This window comes from Labrus mixtus, chromosome 10 (genome assembly GCF_963584025.1).
Source record: "Labrus mixtus chromosome 10, fLabMix1.1, whole genome shotgun sequence".
Taxonomy (NCBI): Eukaryota; Metazoa; Chordata; class Actinopteri; order Labriformes; family Labridae; genus Labrus; species Labrus mixtus.
In genome coordinates this window covers 10,934,480-10,952,880 of record NC_083621.1, presented here as the reverse complement: position 1 = coordinate 10,952,880, position 18,401 = coordinate 10,934,480, and the positions used below count along the sequence as shown (strand labels likewise).

At 40.1% G+C, this 18,401-nt stretch overlaps 1 protein-coding gene across 22 annotated transcripts in view; it reads left to right on the top strand.

The window, feature by feature from the left end:
* The window catches only part of LOC132981979 (protocadherin alpha-C2-like), a 173,709-nt gene extending 156,186 nt beyond the window's left edge, over positions 1-17,523 (top strand). For all 22 annotated transcript variants that reach the window (XM_061048184.1, XM_061048182.1, XM_061048181.1 and 19 more), the window contains exons 2-4: positions 2,123-2,187; positions 5,553-5,638; positions 14,357-17,523. In XM_061048184.1, the coding sequence (XP_060904167.1) occupies positions 2,123-2,187; positions 5,553-5,638; positions 14,357-14,664 (459 nt within the window). In that variant the 3' untranslated portion in view covers positions 14,665-17,523. The remainder of the gene's footprint in view (positions 1-2,122; positions 2,188-5,552; positions 5,639-14,356) is intronic.
* Positions 17,524-18,401: the final 878 nt, after the last annotated feature.

Below are 18,401 nucleotides of genomic sequence, written 5' to 3'. Positions count from 1 at the left end.
TGTAATTAACTGGGAGCGATGTGTTTCTCAGCACTTTGCTTGGATTGGCTGGCTCTGCGTGGATGAGGCGGGGGATGAAAGGTGATTGGACACAGTGGTGATGGCGGAGGTGTAAGCTCTGTATCCATGCTAGGAGCGTTCACTCAGAGGGAGAGGGAAGAGTGGAGAGAAAAGGCGAGAAAATGATTGAGTGGCCAAACAAAACGCTTTCCGTACTCCTTTATTAAACATGTACATCGAGGGGAGGAAATTAATACACTAATACCCAATGGAGTTGTTCTTTGTGCTCCTATTTTTTCTCTATTTAAAATGATAGAATGAATTGCATCGATTTATCATCCTCAGTATGAGTCAGAGCTTTGTTGACTTTGCTACTATCTATCTTCCCTAAAGATTGTATCAGACTGTGAACATGTTCAGATTCCAGATGCTTGTATCATGAGTGTGTTTGTGCAACTGTGTGTGTTTTTATTTACCCCCATGAACACCATACGGACAAGCAGATCTCTCCCTTTGGCCACTGCCATGCTGCAACAGGACACACATTTAGCAAATCCGTTTAGCCCCATTTGTAGACAATCTGCTCTCATTTTGTTTTTGGTTGTTTTTTGTTGTTTTTTTTCTCACTACTTTTTATGAAACTGAGTTTTTATGCCCAACAAGCACCCTTTGAAGATGAATTTTACTTGTGAATCCAGGCACTGATTGCCTTTTGATGAGTGATTTTCCTCAAATAATCAGGTGTACCCTGAGTTTCTAGTGTGGATAAGTGTCTTCATTGTTGCAGTGCTCGCTATCCCTGTAGACACTCTGCTGTGTTTGAATGGCTCCAGGAGGAATACCAGGCTTCTCTCATTAAGACCAAATATTGGATTTCAAGGGTGATGAATGTCCACTGCAGACTCATAGAGGTCAATGCGGTTTCAGCAGCAAGTGAACATCTGTCATATCTGAAAGGAAATGGGGTTGCAAATGGGTCTCATCTGAACTGCATGGCCAAGCAGAAAGAATCTAGTGTTCTTGGTCAGATTGTTTTATTTCTGTCAATCGTTCATATTGAGATCATAGAAAAAAAGAATATGATATCGGCTATGTGGTTTCATCTCAACCGCAAACAAATTAATGTCTTCTGACCCCATTTAGTCAGGTTTTCTTTTATTGTCTCTTCCTTATATTGGTGTTCAAGCATAATTTACCATAGCTCAAACATGTACAAACAGGTGGAGGTTATAATGGTGTCCCTAAAATGCCCCTATTCATCCCTCTGTTGTGATGTGTCCATGTCTGGATGCAGGGCTCAGGGGGTTAATGCTGTATCTGCCCTCACCTGTCCCCTCCTTCCTGCACCTGTGACCTTCACAGGAGAGAAATTAAGGATGGCGCTGGTTTAATCTTAAAATGTAGACCAGGCTCTTAAATTACCACGGTGAGATGTGTCAGATTAAGGATGAAGGAACTGAAAAGCACAGGAGAGGAGGTTTTATATACTGAAGCAGGATAAACAAGGGTGTGGGGGGATAGCGGAAAAATACAAAAGGCAATGGAATTTTCTATAATACATTATCAAAAGATACAGAAGAGTTCTGCATGATTTCCATGGTTGTAGACTGTAGCACAACAAGCTTGGTCTAGGGGACAAACCGAGGACATGTAGCCTCAGGACCTACATATCACAGTACCGTGGTCATTGGGCTGCTAAATCTCTGAAGGTCATTTGATTAACATTTTTTTTGTGGGGGTTTTTTTGTGAAGAAGTGGCCAAGAAGAAGAAGATATGTTCATCCACACAATACAATTAATCTTTTTCTTCTTTCCAAAGACAGGGGCAAGCTGTCACTACCATGGCTCTGTATGTGTGTGTTTGTGTGTGTGTGTGTGTGTGTGTGTGTGTGTGTGTGTGTGTGTGTGTGTGTGTGTGTGTGTGTGTGTGTGTGTGTGTGTGTGTGTGTGTGTGTGTGTGTGTGTGTGTGTGTGTGTGTGTGTGTGTGTGTGTGTGTGTGTGAGACTGAGATTGTGTATGTGTGACGCACATGCACTAGCAGTTCTTCCCATGACTTATTAATGAACTGGTATTGGTTTTCGCCTGTACTTAAGACTCAACTCCTCTTACTCTCTCTTGCAGCCCAAAGTGCAGAGTGGGGACTGGAGATATTCAGCCTCCCTGAGAGCAGGCGGTGTAATGCAGAGGTAAGAACTTCTTTTTTTTTTTTTTCATTTCCCATCATACCACACCCATATCTTTCATTATGTTTTTGTTAAAGAACATAAGACTATCCCACTATTGTTTCACATGATGAGAGTGGGAAAATAACCAAATCCTGCCCCATTCTAGCACCACCCGCTTTCCTAACACTGATCCTAATCACTTCTTCCGAACATTTTATTAAGAGACAAGTATAGAGTTGTTTTGGGAGTGGTGAACATATCGTCTAATATTCTACTCAACTTCAGGATTCCATTGAGGCATGATCCACAATTTAAGATGTAAACCATAAGAACGCACTGTATAATCAGAAGTGATGGTTGTGAAAGCAAGTCAGTCTTTTGACATTTCAAAGCTACAATCTCTGTCACTCTGCAGTACAGACCAAGTGAGAATAACTTTAAACTAAGAAGTCTGCTAGCTTGCTACCAAGAAGCTTGTTGTTGTTGATGATGATGATGTTGAGCTGACATTGAGGTCTACCACACAGTCTAATCCACTCTTGACATTTCACTAAATCCATTTTAGTCGCACGAGAGCCCAGGAGAGAGGGTGGTGAATATACAGTGGTAGGCAGTTTGGTGATGTGGAATAAACCATTTCAACGTGAAAAATGAACAGAGTGTCTCTATGATTTGGCTGCCAGGCAACATTTATTGATGTCTTCAAAGCCCAAATCATATTGTTATAGAGAGCCAGGTGAGACATTTAGGTTTACCTGCTCGCTTTTTCCAGGAAGGTTGTTTGAATTATTCTTTTCTGCCAGCCATTACTCGTATGTAGTTTCAGTCCTGAGGGAAAAAAGGGTGGAATTAAAAAATTATAATACACATTTACTCAATTACATTTAGAATTGTATGTACAGTACGTTGCTATTAGATTTATAGTTACATTAGTATATGATGAAACACAATACTATCTACATTTGATTGAAAACATCTAAAACAATTGAAAGTAAAATTGTGAGAGAAGCAGCACAGTAAGGACAAATGAAATATGATCTCCCAATATTTCCATCGACAGATGGAGGACTGACAGGAGGGGGGAGAAGACAGAGAGGGGGTCAGTGGAAGATGAAGGGCAGATAGTCAGGTGGAAACATAGCCTATCAGGAACGTGAGGTTTGCTACGTGGCCACACCAGTGGTCACATTATCCATAAGGTACTGCTCTCACCTGCTGTGGGATCAGATGGACCCAACCAAAACAAGGGTCATGCTAATGAGATGGCACCATAATTACACAAAAAGTCACTGTCTTAATGAGTTCTCTACCTACCTGTTATCCACCGTGCCTTAGTATTTTTATCCTTTCAATTATTTAGATAGATATATAATACATGAATAAAGGACATATTATTCATTATCTGTATACTGTAGATAAACATACTATGTATACTGTAAGTATTTATGTGTGCAGCCTGATGTTGATATCAGACTAAAGGCCGTGCACCATCTGAGTGTTGCTAATGATACACAAATTCCCTCATAATTACAGCAGGGATTAATGAGAGTTAATGTGCTTGTGTTAACCAGTCCAATATGCGAAATATGTCAAGTGACTCACTACCTCTGATGTGCTTTAAGTTGACAATCCCCCATGTCCCATTACCAAGCTCCACTAATTGTGCATCTATAATCACAGCTTTCATAAGAGATTTTGGATGCAAAACCATGTAATGGAAATGACCTATTGAATGTCACATTTTGATGGATTGCAAAACATTTCGTCCCTACTGTTATTTGTAGGTCATTATAGTTTTGAATTGAAAGAATACAAATGTAGCCTTACAATAAGGTTTCAAAGCTGAGAAGGCCTGTGCTTAGAGGCTGGAGGAAAGAATGAGATGATGAGCAATGAGAACGAGGGCTGACATTAGCTGAGAAGTGTATCATCATCACCAGTGTTGCCATTAATATTTTATTAGAGTGCCTTGATGATGCTGTTGCTTAGCAGCACTTAAAATGGTCTCCACCTCCATCTTTTTTGTTATCCTTGCAGAACAGCTTTATACATGAATCTAAATTCAGCCATCTTTTAACTGGGCTCATAGTTAATGTAATACAGATCTCAAATAAAGACGGAAAGCTTTGGGTTTTCAAGAAGTAAGACAATGCCTCAGAAGAGCAGAGAGACTTGGTTTTACACTCAGAGACTCTGAGGAAATATTACGGGTGAATACATTAGGAGCAAACAGTAGGGAGATATTATTAAGTGGTACTTTTAGAATAATAAGTTTTTAAAGTTTAAGTTTTGTATTATAATTAACTCTTTAATTTTGTACAAGATAAGGAATACAGTCTTTAACTACATTCCTCAGTCTGTAGCAGCTCAATGCGTACAGACTTGGTGGGAAAAACAAGAGGGTCGCCATCTCAGGTCCTTGTGAGGATCAAAGTATCTAAATCATTCTTATTGCTGGATAGGTGCCAATTCACTTCCCGAGCACTGCCAAGGTGCCCTTGGCACCAAACCACCAAATTGCTCAGGGCAGTGCATGTCCCAAGATCCTGTTGGTGCATGTTTGTATCTTAGGGCGTATGTGTGTGAATAGCAAGTCTCTCAATAAAATTGTGTAAACCTGAATTTCCCCTAAGAGATTAATTAGGGCTAAAAACAACAAAAATCTGCTTCCAAGATCTATCATCAGAGAGGTTACTATTAAATTGCTGGAGCAGCCATTTCAAAGAAAGATATTAGTGTATGTACGGTTAGATATCCTGTTATTGTTAACCAGGCTGTAGAGTGTTTGTGTTACTTGAATGAACTGACCCTTCAAGAGAGATGATTCCCTTCTGTTTTTCACTATAAGAGACAAATGGACCTTTGCAAAGATGCACTAATATGTTGACTAAAATTTCAGTGTCAGAGCTAGAAAACATCTTCCTCCCCTTTTTGAGATATGGTACTGGCAGTGAGTGTTGCAGTATTCCTGTTTCTGTTCTGAGAGTGCGTCGTTTTTTTCAGTCAAGGGGAGGGTGCTGAAATCTCACAGAGCGAGTGTGAAAATGTAGGAACAGCCATCTGTAATCCATAATCCAGAGAATGTGAGGAAAATGTAGGGTGAATGCTTTAATCCTAATCTCAGTGTTGCATTTCTGAGAGTGTGGTTGCTGTATCCCAAACATGTCCCCACACACAGAGTGCATACGATTTAATTTAAAATATTGTGCTTTAGAGGAAACATAAAGAGATGAGAAAGGTACATATGTTGTGCGTCTGTATTTGTCCATGAAATAATCACAACATTCAGTTTCCCATGTCAATTCCCATGTATGGTTTATTTTTTTAAATTGGAAGGCATACATTTGCAGCATGTTATATGTGCATATTTGTGTTTTCTGTTCCAGTTCGGTGCATATGGAGGAGTCTTCAGTGATGCAAGGAGCCCAAGGGGTCCTGGTTCAGAACTGGCCAACTGCATCCAGTGCCGCTGGTAAGAATCAGTCAAGTTACTCTCACCTAAACCAGTCAAAGTAGAATAGAAACATAAAATAAAGTAAGAGGTCTGCTAAGCACACATGGACCAAGCCTAAAGCTCCAAAATTGTGACAAGTACATACAGTTAATGTACCTCAGTGCAACACATACTGTATGACACAGATGCACACAACATAGGCTTATACTTTCTTATAATAAGAACTGTACATTCCTCAAAAACTTACCAAAACACATAATGAAAGGAGGAGAATCTAGGTATCAGATACGAGATCGCCCCGGCCCACTCCAAACACTTCCCACTGCCGCAGGGAGCGGAAATGACACAGGCAACGTAGGCGTAGATGGATATCTCTGCTCGCTGCAACAAGAAGGGAGACAATACAGAGGAAAAAAGGGTAAAGAGAATGAGTTAAAAGTCGATTGGATTATCAGCAAAGTGTTTACAGAAGCATAAGCCACTGGGCCACAGAGGACAAACAAGAGAATAAATTAGAAAATAAGAATAATTACTCACTCTTTTGTGGATCTCTCACTCACACTCTCTCAGCTCTTTTAATGTATACACACAAGAAGAACTTTGAATGTGTGATGTTGGCAACAAAAAAAGACATGTTCGATATTGTTATATGCCATTTATTAAGTTACCAAATATTCTATGTATTGACATTTAACCTAATGTTTCTGTGAATGACATATTTTCTAAATACTAAGAATTTCGATGATAATATAATTTAATACTGCTCCTATGTAGGAGAATTTAAGCCAGCAGGCATTTCAGTTTCATTAAATTGCAAATTTGAATCTAATTCCAAGTGTTCAAAAGAAAACAGTACTTATTGGCAGTGCTGCTATGGATCAGCTGTAAGCTTGGACACGCATGATCTTAGCCTGTTGCTTGATAACCATTCAGTCTACTGTAAATTCAACGTTGTACAACTGTTGGAGAATTGTATCTTTGAGGTTAACAGAAATATTTCAAGGGTTGAAAAGACTGATATGGGGAGTTTGCACCTAGCACATGAAGATGGTGATCTATTCTTATTTTGCTATGTAACTTTTGATGACAGGAAAGGTTTGCACTTCTGCACTCGTGGCTAAAATGTTATTAACAGAAGAGAAAAACACATAATTCTACATCTACCTGGCCAACTACATCCAATATCAGTCACTGCACTGAAGCTTTTAGAAAACAGTGCTGTAAAAACTTTCACATTGAAGCACAACAAACTGCAAACAAAAGCTTACTCAGTTCTAGATTAAATCTCATGGACATTGTAAATTGTAAATCTTTTGATTTATGACCAAAGATGTACTTCATATGAGATAAGATGTCAGCACCCTCAGTGCTATATTGAGGATTCAGCTGTCAACTTTTTGTGATGACAGGGGAGTGAGGTTAGCATGGACTAATATTGAACTGGAGGAAAGAGTTGCCTTATAGAGGACAATGCAGGAGGAAGCAAGTGTGATATCTAGACAAATATATGTACAATGACAGGACTTGAGCAAGGATGACACAACTAAGTTTCGATAAAGATGTTGTTTATTTTTTGGGAAAATTAAGTTAAAATGAGAATAGAGAACATAAAGACTAGTCAGTCTTTTAGAGACAGGAGGTGGCGGGCTGGGCAGGCAGACAAACTGCCCACACACTAACTACTGTCCCTTCCTATCCACACGCGCACACACAGCCTCCTCCGCTCTGCCATTGATTTCTTGCCTTGGCTGAGGACTTACAGCCTGGAGGCACTTCAAAACATGAGCGATAGGAAGATAGATAGAGTGAGAAAGAGCAAAACAGGCAATGGTGACGTCTTTAGGGTGGGTCTGTGGCAACAAGATCAGCTGGTGAGGATATAAGGTGGTCTAATAAAGCCTAACACATTGTGTGCATGCTAATCTTGCTTTACCCTAGGGCTAACTGTCCTTTCTTTATCTCATTGTTGGTCATAATAATAGAAATATTAGCTGAGGGCTAAAGAAGTTTCAGGTTCTAGGGTTTGTTTTGGATAATTTCAGGTTTATGTTAGATAACACATCAAGCATTAACATCTAAAGCTGTTGTCTGGTGGACAAGATTTAGAGAGATTTATGTTCTGACTTTCATGTTGGTTCTCTTTATTTTGCCACATAAAAAAAGAGATATGGAGATATTGATTCAATGTGGCCTGTCACATCACTATGACTCATAGTCTGTGCTATTTATATCTAAATCATCCTGTTGGTTAGGCAGGCTGTGGTCCTGAGGTGAGGAGCAGAAGTATATGGGAGTTTGGTTTGTTGTTTAACCTACAGGGTGCTGTTGTGCCTCACAGTCTATTTTTTGCTTCGATGTAAGACTCAGAGGTAAATCAACAAGGCCCCTGTTTCTTCCTCTCTGATTTTTGCAAACATTTGGATTTGTGTCTCTGTGCTGTTGAATCTTATTTTTGCGGGGTTCTTTATGTGTATGTTCCTCTGTCTATGCTCTTGGCTGTGTCGCCATGAGCATGTTTTGGCTGTTCGCATTTGTGTGCCACTCCTGCTGTGACAGATGGAGCGCAGCCCACGCCCAGATTAACAGACCCACATTAATGAAATCAGGGTTTCCGCTTGCTGTCCAACTCTCTCTCCCTCTCTTTTTTCCCATTCCATCTTTGTCTTCCTTCTCTGTTTCTCCCTCTATTTCACAGCTTTTTCTTGAAACCAAGGGCACACAGTGATTCAAAGAAAACTTTGCAGAATTGCATCAAAATTCAAAGCAAGGCTTTGAAAGGAAACAAGAATAAGCAAAAAAGGATCAAGTGGTTTGTAAGGTACAGAAGCGGGGGGGCATAAACTGTTTGGGTGGGGAGTACATATGATTGATTGTAGCGAAAGCTCTGTAAATGGAAGAGAGAGGAAGCCGTATGAGGCGGCTGTTGCTAGGGGAGAGTGGTTGGACCAGACAGAAAGAGAGAGGGAGAGGGAGAGAGAGAGAGAGCTTGCAGCATTATTCTCCATCAGCACAAGCACTGTCACCATGACTCCTACCAATGTCCTATTGCCTCACTGGAGGATGTAGTTTCCATGGCAACCATTCATGGCCCCTAATATTGGCAGGAGATAGAGGGAGGGAGGTGTTGCTGTTATTTAGCAGGGAGTGCAAACATATGGTGGGAGACAAAAGGTGCTGAAAGGGGGGGGGGGGGGGGGGGGGGGGTGTTCTGGCATCAGGTGAAGGACAAGACAAAAGTGGGTGTTGACAAAAACGCACATACATAAGCCAAAGCTAAAGCCGACCACAGGGGAGTGACAAAGTTAAAAGAGGGAGGGGTGAGATAGGAAAGTGACAGTTGGAGGTAAGAGGTGTAAAGTGGAGAAGAGAGCAGAGCAGTGAGTAAAGGAAAGAGAATGACCTACATTCACTGGGGCGTTGGTGTACTGCAGAGGTGGATGCAGGTTTACTGTTTTTTGTTTCACTGCAGTTTGTACTCTCCTATAAATACTAAAACATGTTCACAGAGGAAAAGAGGGAGACAGGTGTGATTTAATTTAACAGTGATAACTGCAGCACACACCTGTCAAGGCAATCCATTGAGGAATGACTGTGCTACACCACAGCCTCAGCCATATGAACTTCTAGGTAGCATACGAACATGACCTATCTTTATCGTTATTGAGAACATTTTGAGGGATATCTCTGAGTTGGATTAGAAAGGCACAAAGAGATAGGTTTAAGAAGAGATAAAAACAGTTGATTCAATTCAAAGCAAGTGTCTTACCTCAGAGCTGCATTCTCTAGTTGTTGTGTTTGATATGAAAACTGGCACAATTCAGTAAGGCAATGTAGAACAGTCTCAAAGCTGTCACTGTTTCTGCCACTGAATCCCCCTGCCCCATCTGTTACCTGTTCTCTGTTATTTACTTTACCTTTGCTGTCGCTGTTTTCCCCACCCTGCTCTCTGCCTCTTTTTCGCACCTGAGATAAAATACATTTTTTCAATTTTGTTGTATCCTAGCATTTATACACACATTCCTCATAAATGCACACTAAACCCCACACTAACTGTACACCTACAATTGGTTTATTTTTTGTGTTGAGTCCTGTCACTTGGGAATGCTTGCATCCACCGTCTGCCACATGATTCATCTGGGAGCAGACAGCAAGGTGCTCAACCTGGCGTGAAACACTAACAGACACACACAATTTTATACTCAAGTATTCATATCAAGGGCATAATTACTTTAAAAAAAAGGAGCAAATAGCTATTATAATGCATTTTTCAAACTTCCATTTATTGCTAGCAGATTGGGGAATGTATAGTAACTTATGCAGGCATAAAAACTTTCACCTGCAGAGTCATCAGTGAAACTGTTACAGTAATGAAAAATTGGTTTTGAAAATACAGTAAAATATTATTTTGATCTTTAATTTTTCATCAAAATAAGCACATGCGTCACATAACACAAACAGAACAGGGTTTATCTGAAAAAAGGTGTGGTCCCAGCTGACATTGAAAACAATCACATATTTCTCCACAGCATAGAATGGGTGAGAAACAATAGTTGCACCTTTAGATTTATGTATCCCTTTTTTTCCTTCCCCCCACCTTCATTTTTGGTGCTGAGCATTATGTTTCATATCTGCATCCTTGTACTTCCTGGCCCCTCTCCTTCCTCCTCTTCCTCCTCCCCCTCAGCTCCTTATGTAACGCTGCACTGCGCTCTACTGCGCTTCTGCCCAACTGGCCGACGGTAGGGCGAGACAAGGGGATGAATAAAGTAGACGTGGCAAAATGGAGCTTTGGTGATTTTAAGCGGCTGTGAAAACCTCGGGCGGAACAGGGGAGCAAAGGGACAGTCACACACAGAGATGCAGTGCTGAAGACTCCCAAGATTAAAAACTCGGAGGGAGATATGTAGGAAATCACAATCTGTTATACAAAATAATGAATTAAAAGGACTTGTGTCACTCAAGCATTTCAAATAGAGAGGGTTTCAAATTGCGTAAGTCACAGATACATAGAGAGAGTGTTGAAGTTGGAGGCAACAAATAAACCACACTCAGTGCTAATGTGCCTGGTAGTTATCTGATGGACAAGCTGTTTAACACCCAATCACATTAATGTTAGCATAAACACTGATAGGCATGATTAAGACTTTTGTCAATAACTGGGAGCGATGGGTGTTTGCTGGCTGAGTTTCACGCAAGATTAGTTTAAAGGTCAGGGGAAATGAGCAATAGAGAGAGAGAAAGAGAGAGAGAGAGAGAGGTTGGCAGGGAAAAGATAGGGGCAGGTTGGAGAGGAGAGGAGAGATGTAGTTTTGCTCTACAACAGACATTAACAAATCAGATGGAAGCAATGGCGGTATAGACATCAGTTTTAGGCAGGTCTGGTATTCTTATCATGAATGAAGAGACAAAGAACAAGTGTGAAAAGTCATGCAGCGTGAGGAAACATGAAAGGGGTTAAATAGAGAGGGAGCTGCTATCAAAGGTCAAATACCACACAGTTACTTTTGTAATATCATGATAAATGTATTTTAGATTATAACAAAAGAGTCCCTCACAGCAGTGAGAACTATGATGTGACCTTTTGTGTTGCAGCTGCGGGACTGCAGAGTGTTTTATGATTTGTTTTGTCTTTTCATTTAAATACAGACAGATACATTGACCCTTTCGAGAGATTTACACTGCCCTGACTTACCCCGATCTGTTATTCTGCTCTCGGCATGACTCATCGCTCCTGAGGGTGTTGTTTTGTTTTGTTTATGTCTGTGAGTTTCCATGGGGGCACTGGTGTCTCATCAAGTTTTCACATTGAGTTAGATAGGTAATTTCTTAGAGGCAGGAGGTTGGACACCTGAAAGCATGAATGCCAGTATTGCACCAGTTTTTTCATCAGTATTTTTTGCACCATTGTTCTCCTTTTTCTGCCGTCTTTTTGAGTTTACAGGAAAAGGGTCATGTTTATGCTCAGGGAGTCAGATGAGGACTTATCAGTTTGGGGAAGACTCTCGCCTCCTAAAAGACTGTGACTCTGGCTGTCTCTGTGTCACCGTGTGGAGGAAGCAGTGGCTGGATCTAGTCCAGTCCTGTCCGTCTCGTCCTAATCTCCTCAGTCTCTTTGTCAACTTCTGTCTCCTCTCGGTGGCTCTTGCAGCTTTGTTGTCAAAGTCGCTGAAAGTAGGAGAGCTTTTGGGAAAATAGTGATGTGAAACAATTCAAATGCATGACCCATTTAATTCTTGTGTGACAGTCCCAACATGATTACATAAATATATTTGAGGGAATTTAAGTGATATTGAAAATGACAATTCTGACAAGGGCAGTAATGCAGAATTATGTTCTTTATTGAAAAACCTGACCTGCCTTTTCTCAATGTAGCAGTTATTATCTCAAAATAATAATAATGATAATAATGTCATCATAATGTAAATTCAAGGAGGAATTATCAAATATCTTGTTCATTTGAGCCCAAAACAGTGGACATGTCAACATTGTTCAGTTTGCATTGTTATAGCTAGAAAAATAAAAATGTCAACCTGGAAGTCCTGCAATCTTTAACTTCCCAAGAAAAAGAAAATGCAATGCCATTGTCTGCCTCAATTTGGATAGTTTCCCTGCAGAGGGAGAAGATTAACAGCAGCTCTTTTCCTCTAAGACTGATCTGGATTGTATGCCCAGCAGGAGACATCATGTTTGCCATGGATTTACTGAATGTCTTGTCTGTGAGCAGTTGTCACTGAGTGCTGATAATTAAAAATGGAAAAATATAAGAAATGTATGAATGAAGAAGAGTTAGCAAAATGTAAATCCCAGCAGAAATTAAAACTAAAGAGGGATGATATATGAAATAGGTACATTATAAACTCATCAATTCAAAATCAAACCGTATTGATTTTAGTGACTTGTGACTGCATTAGTATTTATTATTCCTCATTCTGCATAAGTAATAAATGCATTAACATCATATGATACTTATCTTGTGTCTCAATGATGCAATATGATGATTAATGTGTCACCCATTTCATCATATTTACAATTAACATTGGCAAACCCTTGTCAATGCAAAGTCCTTTTTTATTTTCATCTTCAATGTGCCACTTCTAATCATGATGACAGTTAACTTTCTGAACAAAGAGCATATATTTGGAGTCTGATGAGGTAAAATAAGATTATAGGTTGCTATTCTGTATTCTGAGTATGCATGAGGTCAGGCTTATCTTCCAGACACTGTTCCTTCTGGTTGGATGGCACCATGCTCAGTTCAATATCCCCTTTAGAAAGAGCTCAGGAATGGAGTAAAAGAAATAAAAGGACCACGTGAGGCAAGTTGTGACAAGTAGGTCACTGCTGGTAGACTGTGCTTAGTTTTGTTATACCCTTCACACAGACATTGTTAACATATAGACACACTATCATACAATAATGTAATTTACTGAATGATTCACTTTATTTTTATTTGCATCCTCTGTTCTATCCAGTGTCCTTTTTTTGTACAAGTTTTAGTGTATTCACGATACACATTATAGTGGAATGATTCCGCTCGTTGAACACTGAAACACAAATCAGTTTAACACACAACGTCTTCCTGTGTATGATTTAAAGAACGGTATCTGATAAAACTCAAATGTAATAAAAAGGGTTTGCTAAAACTTTACAGCTTTACGTTATTACCTTTCTCTGCCTTTAAAATTATGATAAAGGGCTTAATGTTTTATAACACAGTGCTAAGCATGTTAGCTTTGGCCTAGAGGGAGCCTTGATTCATTGCCCAATTAGAGACCTCCCATTTAGTTCCCATCCGCCCTGTTATAGCATGTCATGGCTGTTTCTTATGGCCATGCCACTCATTATTGACCGATTTTATTTTACAGTGTCTGCTGTGGACATGAATGATCTTTCCTTGTAGTCTGAGGTTTTTTACAGAGTGAGCACCATTTATTGAGATAAAAGTGAAGGGCTGATTTGCACAGTGCCTTTGCTTTGCAGCGGCTAACTTTACGCTCATTCACTGATACTGCCTCATCATGCATGCTCTGTAAATCAATAGGCGCAGTTTAAATATTAGACAAACATTCTAAGAAAGTTATGTGACACTGATGTTGAAGGACTCATTAAATGAAAAATCCAATGAAATGCAAAATGAAGGATCATCCTCGCAATTGGTGTACTCTACAGTTGTAGCAGATCAGCAAAGTTCAGCTTTAAATAAGCCACTCTGTATTCATTAGAAATCTATACTTAATGTGTCACCAATAAATATGTTTTTTTGAAAGAATGTCAGATAATAATATGTTCACAGATCTATTATAAACCTTTTTTTTGCCAATTAGTTTAAAATCCCCACTTTACAGTACCTACCTGCTCATATTAACACCTTCTCTTCAGAGACTGATACATTTCCTCATAAATATTAACCTCCCTTATGAATGACATCTCCTATTTTTATGAACTGTACTCCTTAATTTTGCATGCATGGACACAGACCATACTCTGTACCTCAGATACTGGGAAGTTTTGCTTTCAAGCTAGTTTGGTGACACAGCATTCATAATATGTATTGAGGGGTACAACCATAGATAAGATGCAAAATACCAGAATCTCAAGAAATTTCAATTTGATAATAAAATTTTAGTGCCTGGAGTACTGTATAATGACTTCAAATTTGATGTTGTCAGTGAGGAAGAAAACATTTCTGTTTGAAGCAAATATTAACCCATCACATGTTTTTTTATGTTTCCTCAGATCCTGAAGGGGGAGAGGTGTCCCCTCCAATGGGTGCTGGCGTAGACAGTAACAGCTGGCACTTTCGCTATGGCCCAGGTGGTCCTGGAGCACCCCCGCAGCACCTGAAACCTGGTGAGGTTCCCCCAGAAGCCTTCATCATTCCTGGCTCCCCCGCTATAATATCCATCAGACAGAACCAGGGCGGAGAGGACGACAAGAGCGATTTCATCACCTTTGGAAAGAAGGAGGAGGCCAAGAAGAAGAAGAAGAAGAAGAAGGAGAAGAAAGACAAGAAGGATAAGGGGAAGGATGATGGAGATGAGTAGAGGAGCAGAAGGATATAGCAAAGAAGTAAAGGGCGTTGTTAAAACAGAGGTACCAACCAAAGTCCACTGGGCAAGAAGAAAATGTGGATACTATTATACGTAGATAACAAATTTCATGTATCACCTATTTACGCTGAAGATATTCTAAAGTTCTATATGTTATAAAACTGGCCTTACCAAGATTTATCTCAACTTCAGTCCCTACTAAGGTTAATTAATAACCTTGCCTTGATAAACAATACAAAATATTGATTATTACTCCATGCCCCTATGTGCCTAAACACCCAGAGTCAACTCATGTCAGTCATTTTTTTAACAAGAAAGGGCGACTCTTTGCCCCCATCTTGAATTTTTCTCCCTTTACCCACTGGACATGTTGGCACCTCTGTCTTAACCCCTCCCCAACTATGATGTGTAAACCATTCTCTCTGAGAGAAGACAAATACTTTGTACAAGAACAACAAAAAGCTCTGTGCCAGCTAAGGAAAAGAAGAACGACAAAGAAGATTGGGACAGATGTTAGCCATCTGGAGCTGGACACACACTACTTGTAAATAGCACAGGAGAGTCACTGAAACTAAGGCTTACATGACACTGCTGCAGAGTCCTATGGTATTAACCAACAGTGTTTCCTGAGATCTCAATGAAACCACATGCACACACATGCATGCTCACACATTCAAACATGCATACACACTTCCCATGACAAAGTAGACATGGAAAGCACTTGGGGACTTTGAGAGATGGAGAGAAATAAAAAAATGAGGAAAATCAACTCACATCTTCTTTCAATCTTGACACTGCAAGCTTTTTGCCCTGCACAGTTGCCAACGTGATGCGCATGTGTACAACAACTCTCTCAGGATGCAAGCAGCATCCTTTGTAATCACTCTGTGTCTGCTCACTGCTTAGGAAGGACACAGAGCGCTTCATCTCAAGCCAGAAGCCCGACTGAGGAATGCAGAGAGCACAAAAAAGATGGAGAGATGAGAGGATACCTCACACTCTTCTGAGGATCACAGAGGGGAGAGTCCAGCTCAGCTGGCTTGAGACTTCGCTTTCAGGCAGCGGACTCTGGTCAAACCTTAAAGAATATTAGGCTTGAGATCTTGTTAACACCACTTCTCCCTCTGCTGCAGCAAAAGCCTGATGCTTTCTGCTTTGAATGTTTGGTAGCAACCAATCCTTACCCAACAACTTTGAGTTTACAATTGCTCGCCTCCTTGTACCTGCCCTAAGCTGCCACAAGCCATCCTCCCCTCCCCCAACTGCCTTTTCCCCTACTGTCACCCATCCCACTGTCTGCCTCTTCATGTGATGATGAAGTTTGTGGACTTGATCTTTTTTCTCTAAAGAGATTCACTATCGCATACTCTGGCTTTTTTATTTTCTTCCTCATAGCTTTAACTGCGTTTTGCTTGTCATTACCACTCCCATTTGTGCTACACCTAACCCTCGCACAGACCCCCTGCAGACCCTGCTGCTCTGAACATTGTGGTGTGCTGAGAACAGCATGGAGTAATGTGGATGAGGCCAGGGGAAGCCCACTCAGGGGGGAGGGGGGAGGGGGAGGGGGGTCTATGCCCTGAACTCTTGTCAGATGTCTCTCTATGTGCACAAAGGTTCAGTGCTTTTAACTTGCAAGTACGCTGTTCATTTCCTGTTTGTAACCACAGATGAGAGGGGACCAGGTGGGATGAGGCTGATTATAGGGGTGGAGGACGAGGAGAAAGTGAGGTAATAGGTGCCGTGGGCTGGCCCTCTGCCTCCATGTACAAGAGAAGAAGGTTGTTCTCCAAATTGATTGTTTAGGTTCGTTGAGTCATATATTAGCTTTTATGTACGCTGTAAATGTAGCGTAGAATTGTCATAGATTGTCTCTACATTAGTTATTGAAAACTGCTAAAAATACAGGCATCTACAGGGATCTCTATCCCTCAGCTGTATCCCACCAATCCTCTCTCAGGAGATATTGAAAAAGGAGATGCACTTGTTCCTCAAGACCTGCTTCTGTTGGTTCCACTCCCCTGCCTGTAACTTGTTGCCACGTCCCCAAAGTTTTGCGGCTCTGTATGACGTCACTCCATTAAGTGGCTGCTGCATGTACTGCTCTAAGGAAACACATACTATATAGAGAAATATATATATAAATAGATAGATGGCTATGATTTTATTCTTTTGTATCATCATTTTTCTTCATTACTTGCACAGGAGATATTTCTATGTACTTCTGTCTGCCAAACATCTATGTACTACAATCTTCACGCTCCACAGATGTTGTATGGCATCCACTAAACCTCTTTAGATATTTGTAAATGCTATAGTGTGATACCTTTCAACGCAAGTTTATTATTTTTCTTTTATCAACTTTGATTTTTGCTTTTGAGAACAAGCAAAGCAAGAAAAAAGGCAAAAAAAAAAAAAAAAAACACTCTGTGTCTGGCTTTGACATGATGATCTAACTAACACTGTAATATTGTAACTGAAATATGTATGATCCTATGATGAGCTTTCACTTCCCTTTCACTCCAGAAAAAAAGGAAAATTACCAAAAAAAAAATTCCAGTGTAAAAAAAACGTATATGTATTGTATGCTTGTGTTTAGTGAGCGTTCATGCTGTCATTCTTACCCGATGTATGGTGGTGAACTATGGTGGAAGTGTGCTGTCCAAAATGGACAAGCCCAAGACCTGTTGTAAAACCCTTTTTTTGTACACCCGCTCATCAACCGTGACAGTGAAGTAGTAAATTTCATTTATTTCATTTATTTTCTGACTTTTTTAATTTTACCTAAATGGATACAGTGGTAATGTGTTTTGTTTATAAATCACTAATAAAGTTTTCTTTCTTAAAAATAAATGTGAATTTATTGTCTGTGTGTGTCTGTCTGTGTGTGTGTGTGTGTGTGTGTGTGTGTGTGTGTGTGTGTGTGTGTGTGTGTGTGTGTGTGTGTGTGTGTGTGTGTGTGTGTGTGTGTGTGTGTGTGTGTGTGTGTGTGTGTGTGTGTGTGTGTGTGTGTGCTCAAGATAAGTGAAAATAAAAAATATGATTTAATTTATATAGTCTTTGCTTTATAAGGTTTGTATGACAACTTTTGAAGTCACTGTTTGTCCATAATTTTCAAATACTGTAATGAATAACATTAATTTTAATAACAATAACCATAGTAATGACAGCCTTGATTATAAATCTGCACTAATTTACAGAGGACACTTTTATCTCAAGAGGACGGGGAAAGGGTAGGTGCAGAGAAAAAATTAATCTGGAGAAAGAGTTCATCTCTTTACACCGACTTACCAGTTATCTTCAGACTGCGCTCCTCTATTACACATGAACACATCACTATATCTCAGAAAAAGACACACTCAGATGATTGACTTGGACAGAATGTCCTTCCAAGATCAGAGGTCTAATTTCTCCTTGTTGAAAGCCATGGTGACAGATGGTCAAAACAGTCCCTTGTGAGAGGAAGCTTTCAGACATAATATAATTTAACTGAGTGGCTAGGGATATCATTTGTATCCCAGTGGGTGGGTGGAGGAAAAAGATCACAAGAGAACCACATCATTCATACTGGCCCAGATATAGTGCAACACTGATAATCAATACCTTTATCCATTCAACTACTCTGGCAGCCAGCTAAATATTTTGGGTCAGTTAGAGCTCTAGGAACTAGGACAGGTTTCCTATTTTGTTGTGTTGTTTGTCTGAAATTAAAAAAAAACTGTATTCACAGC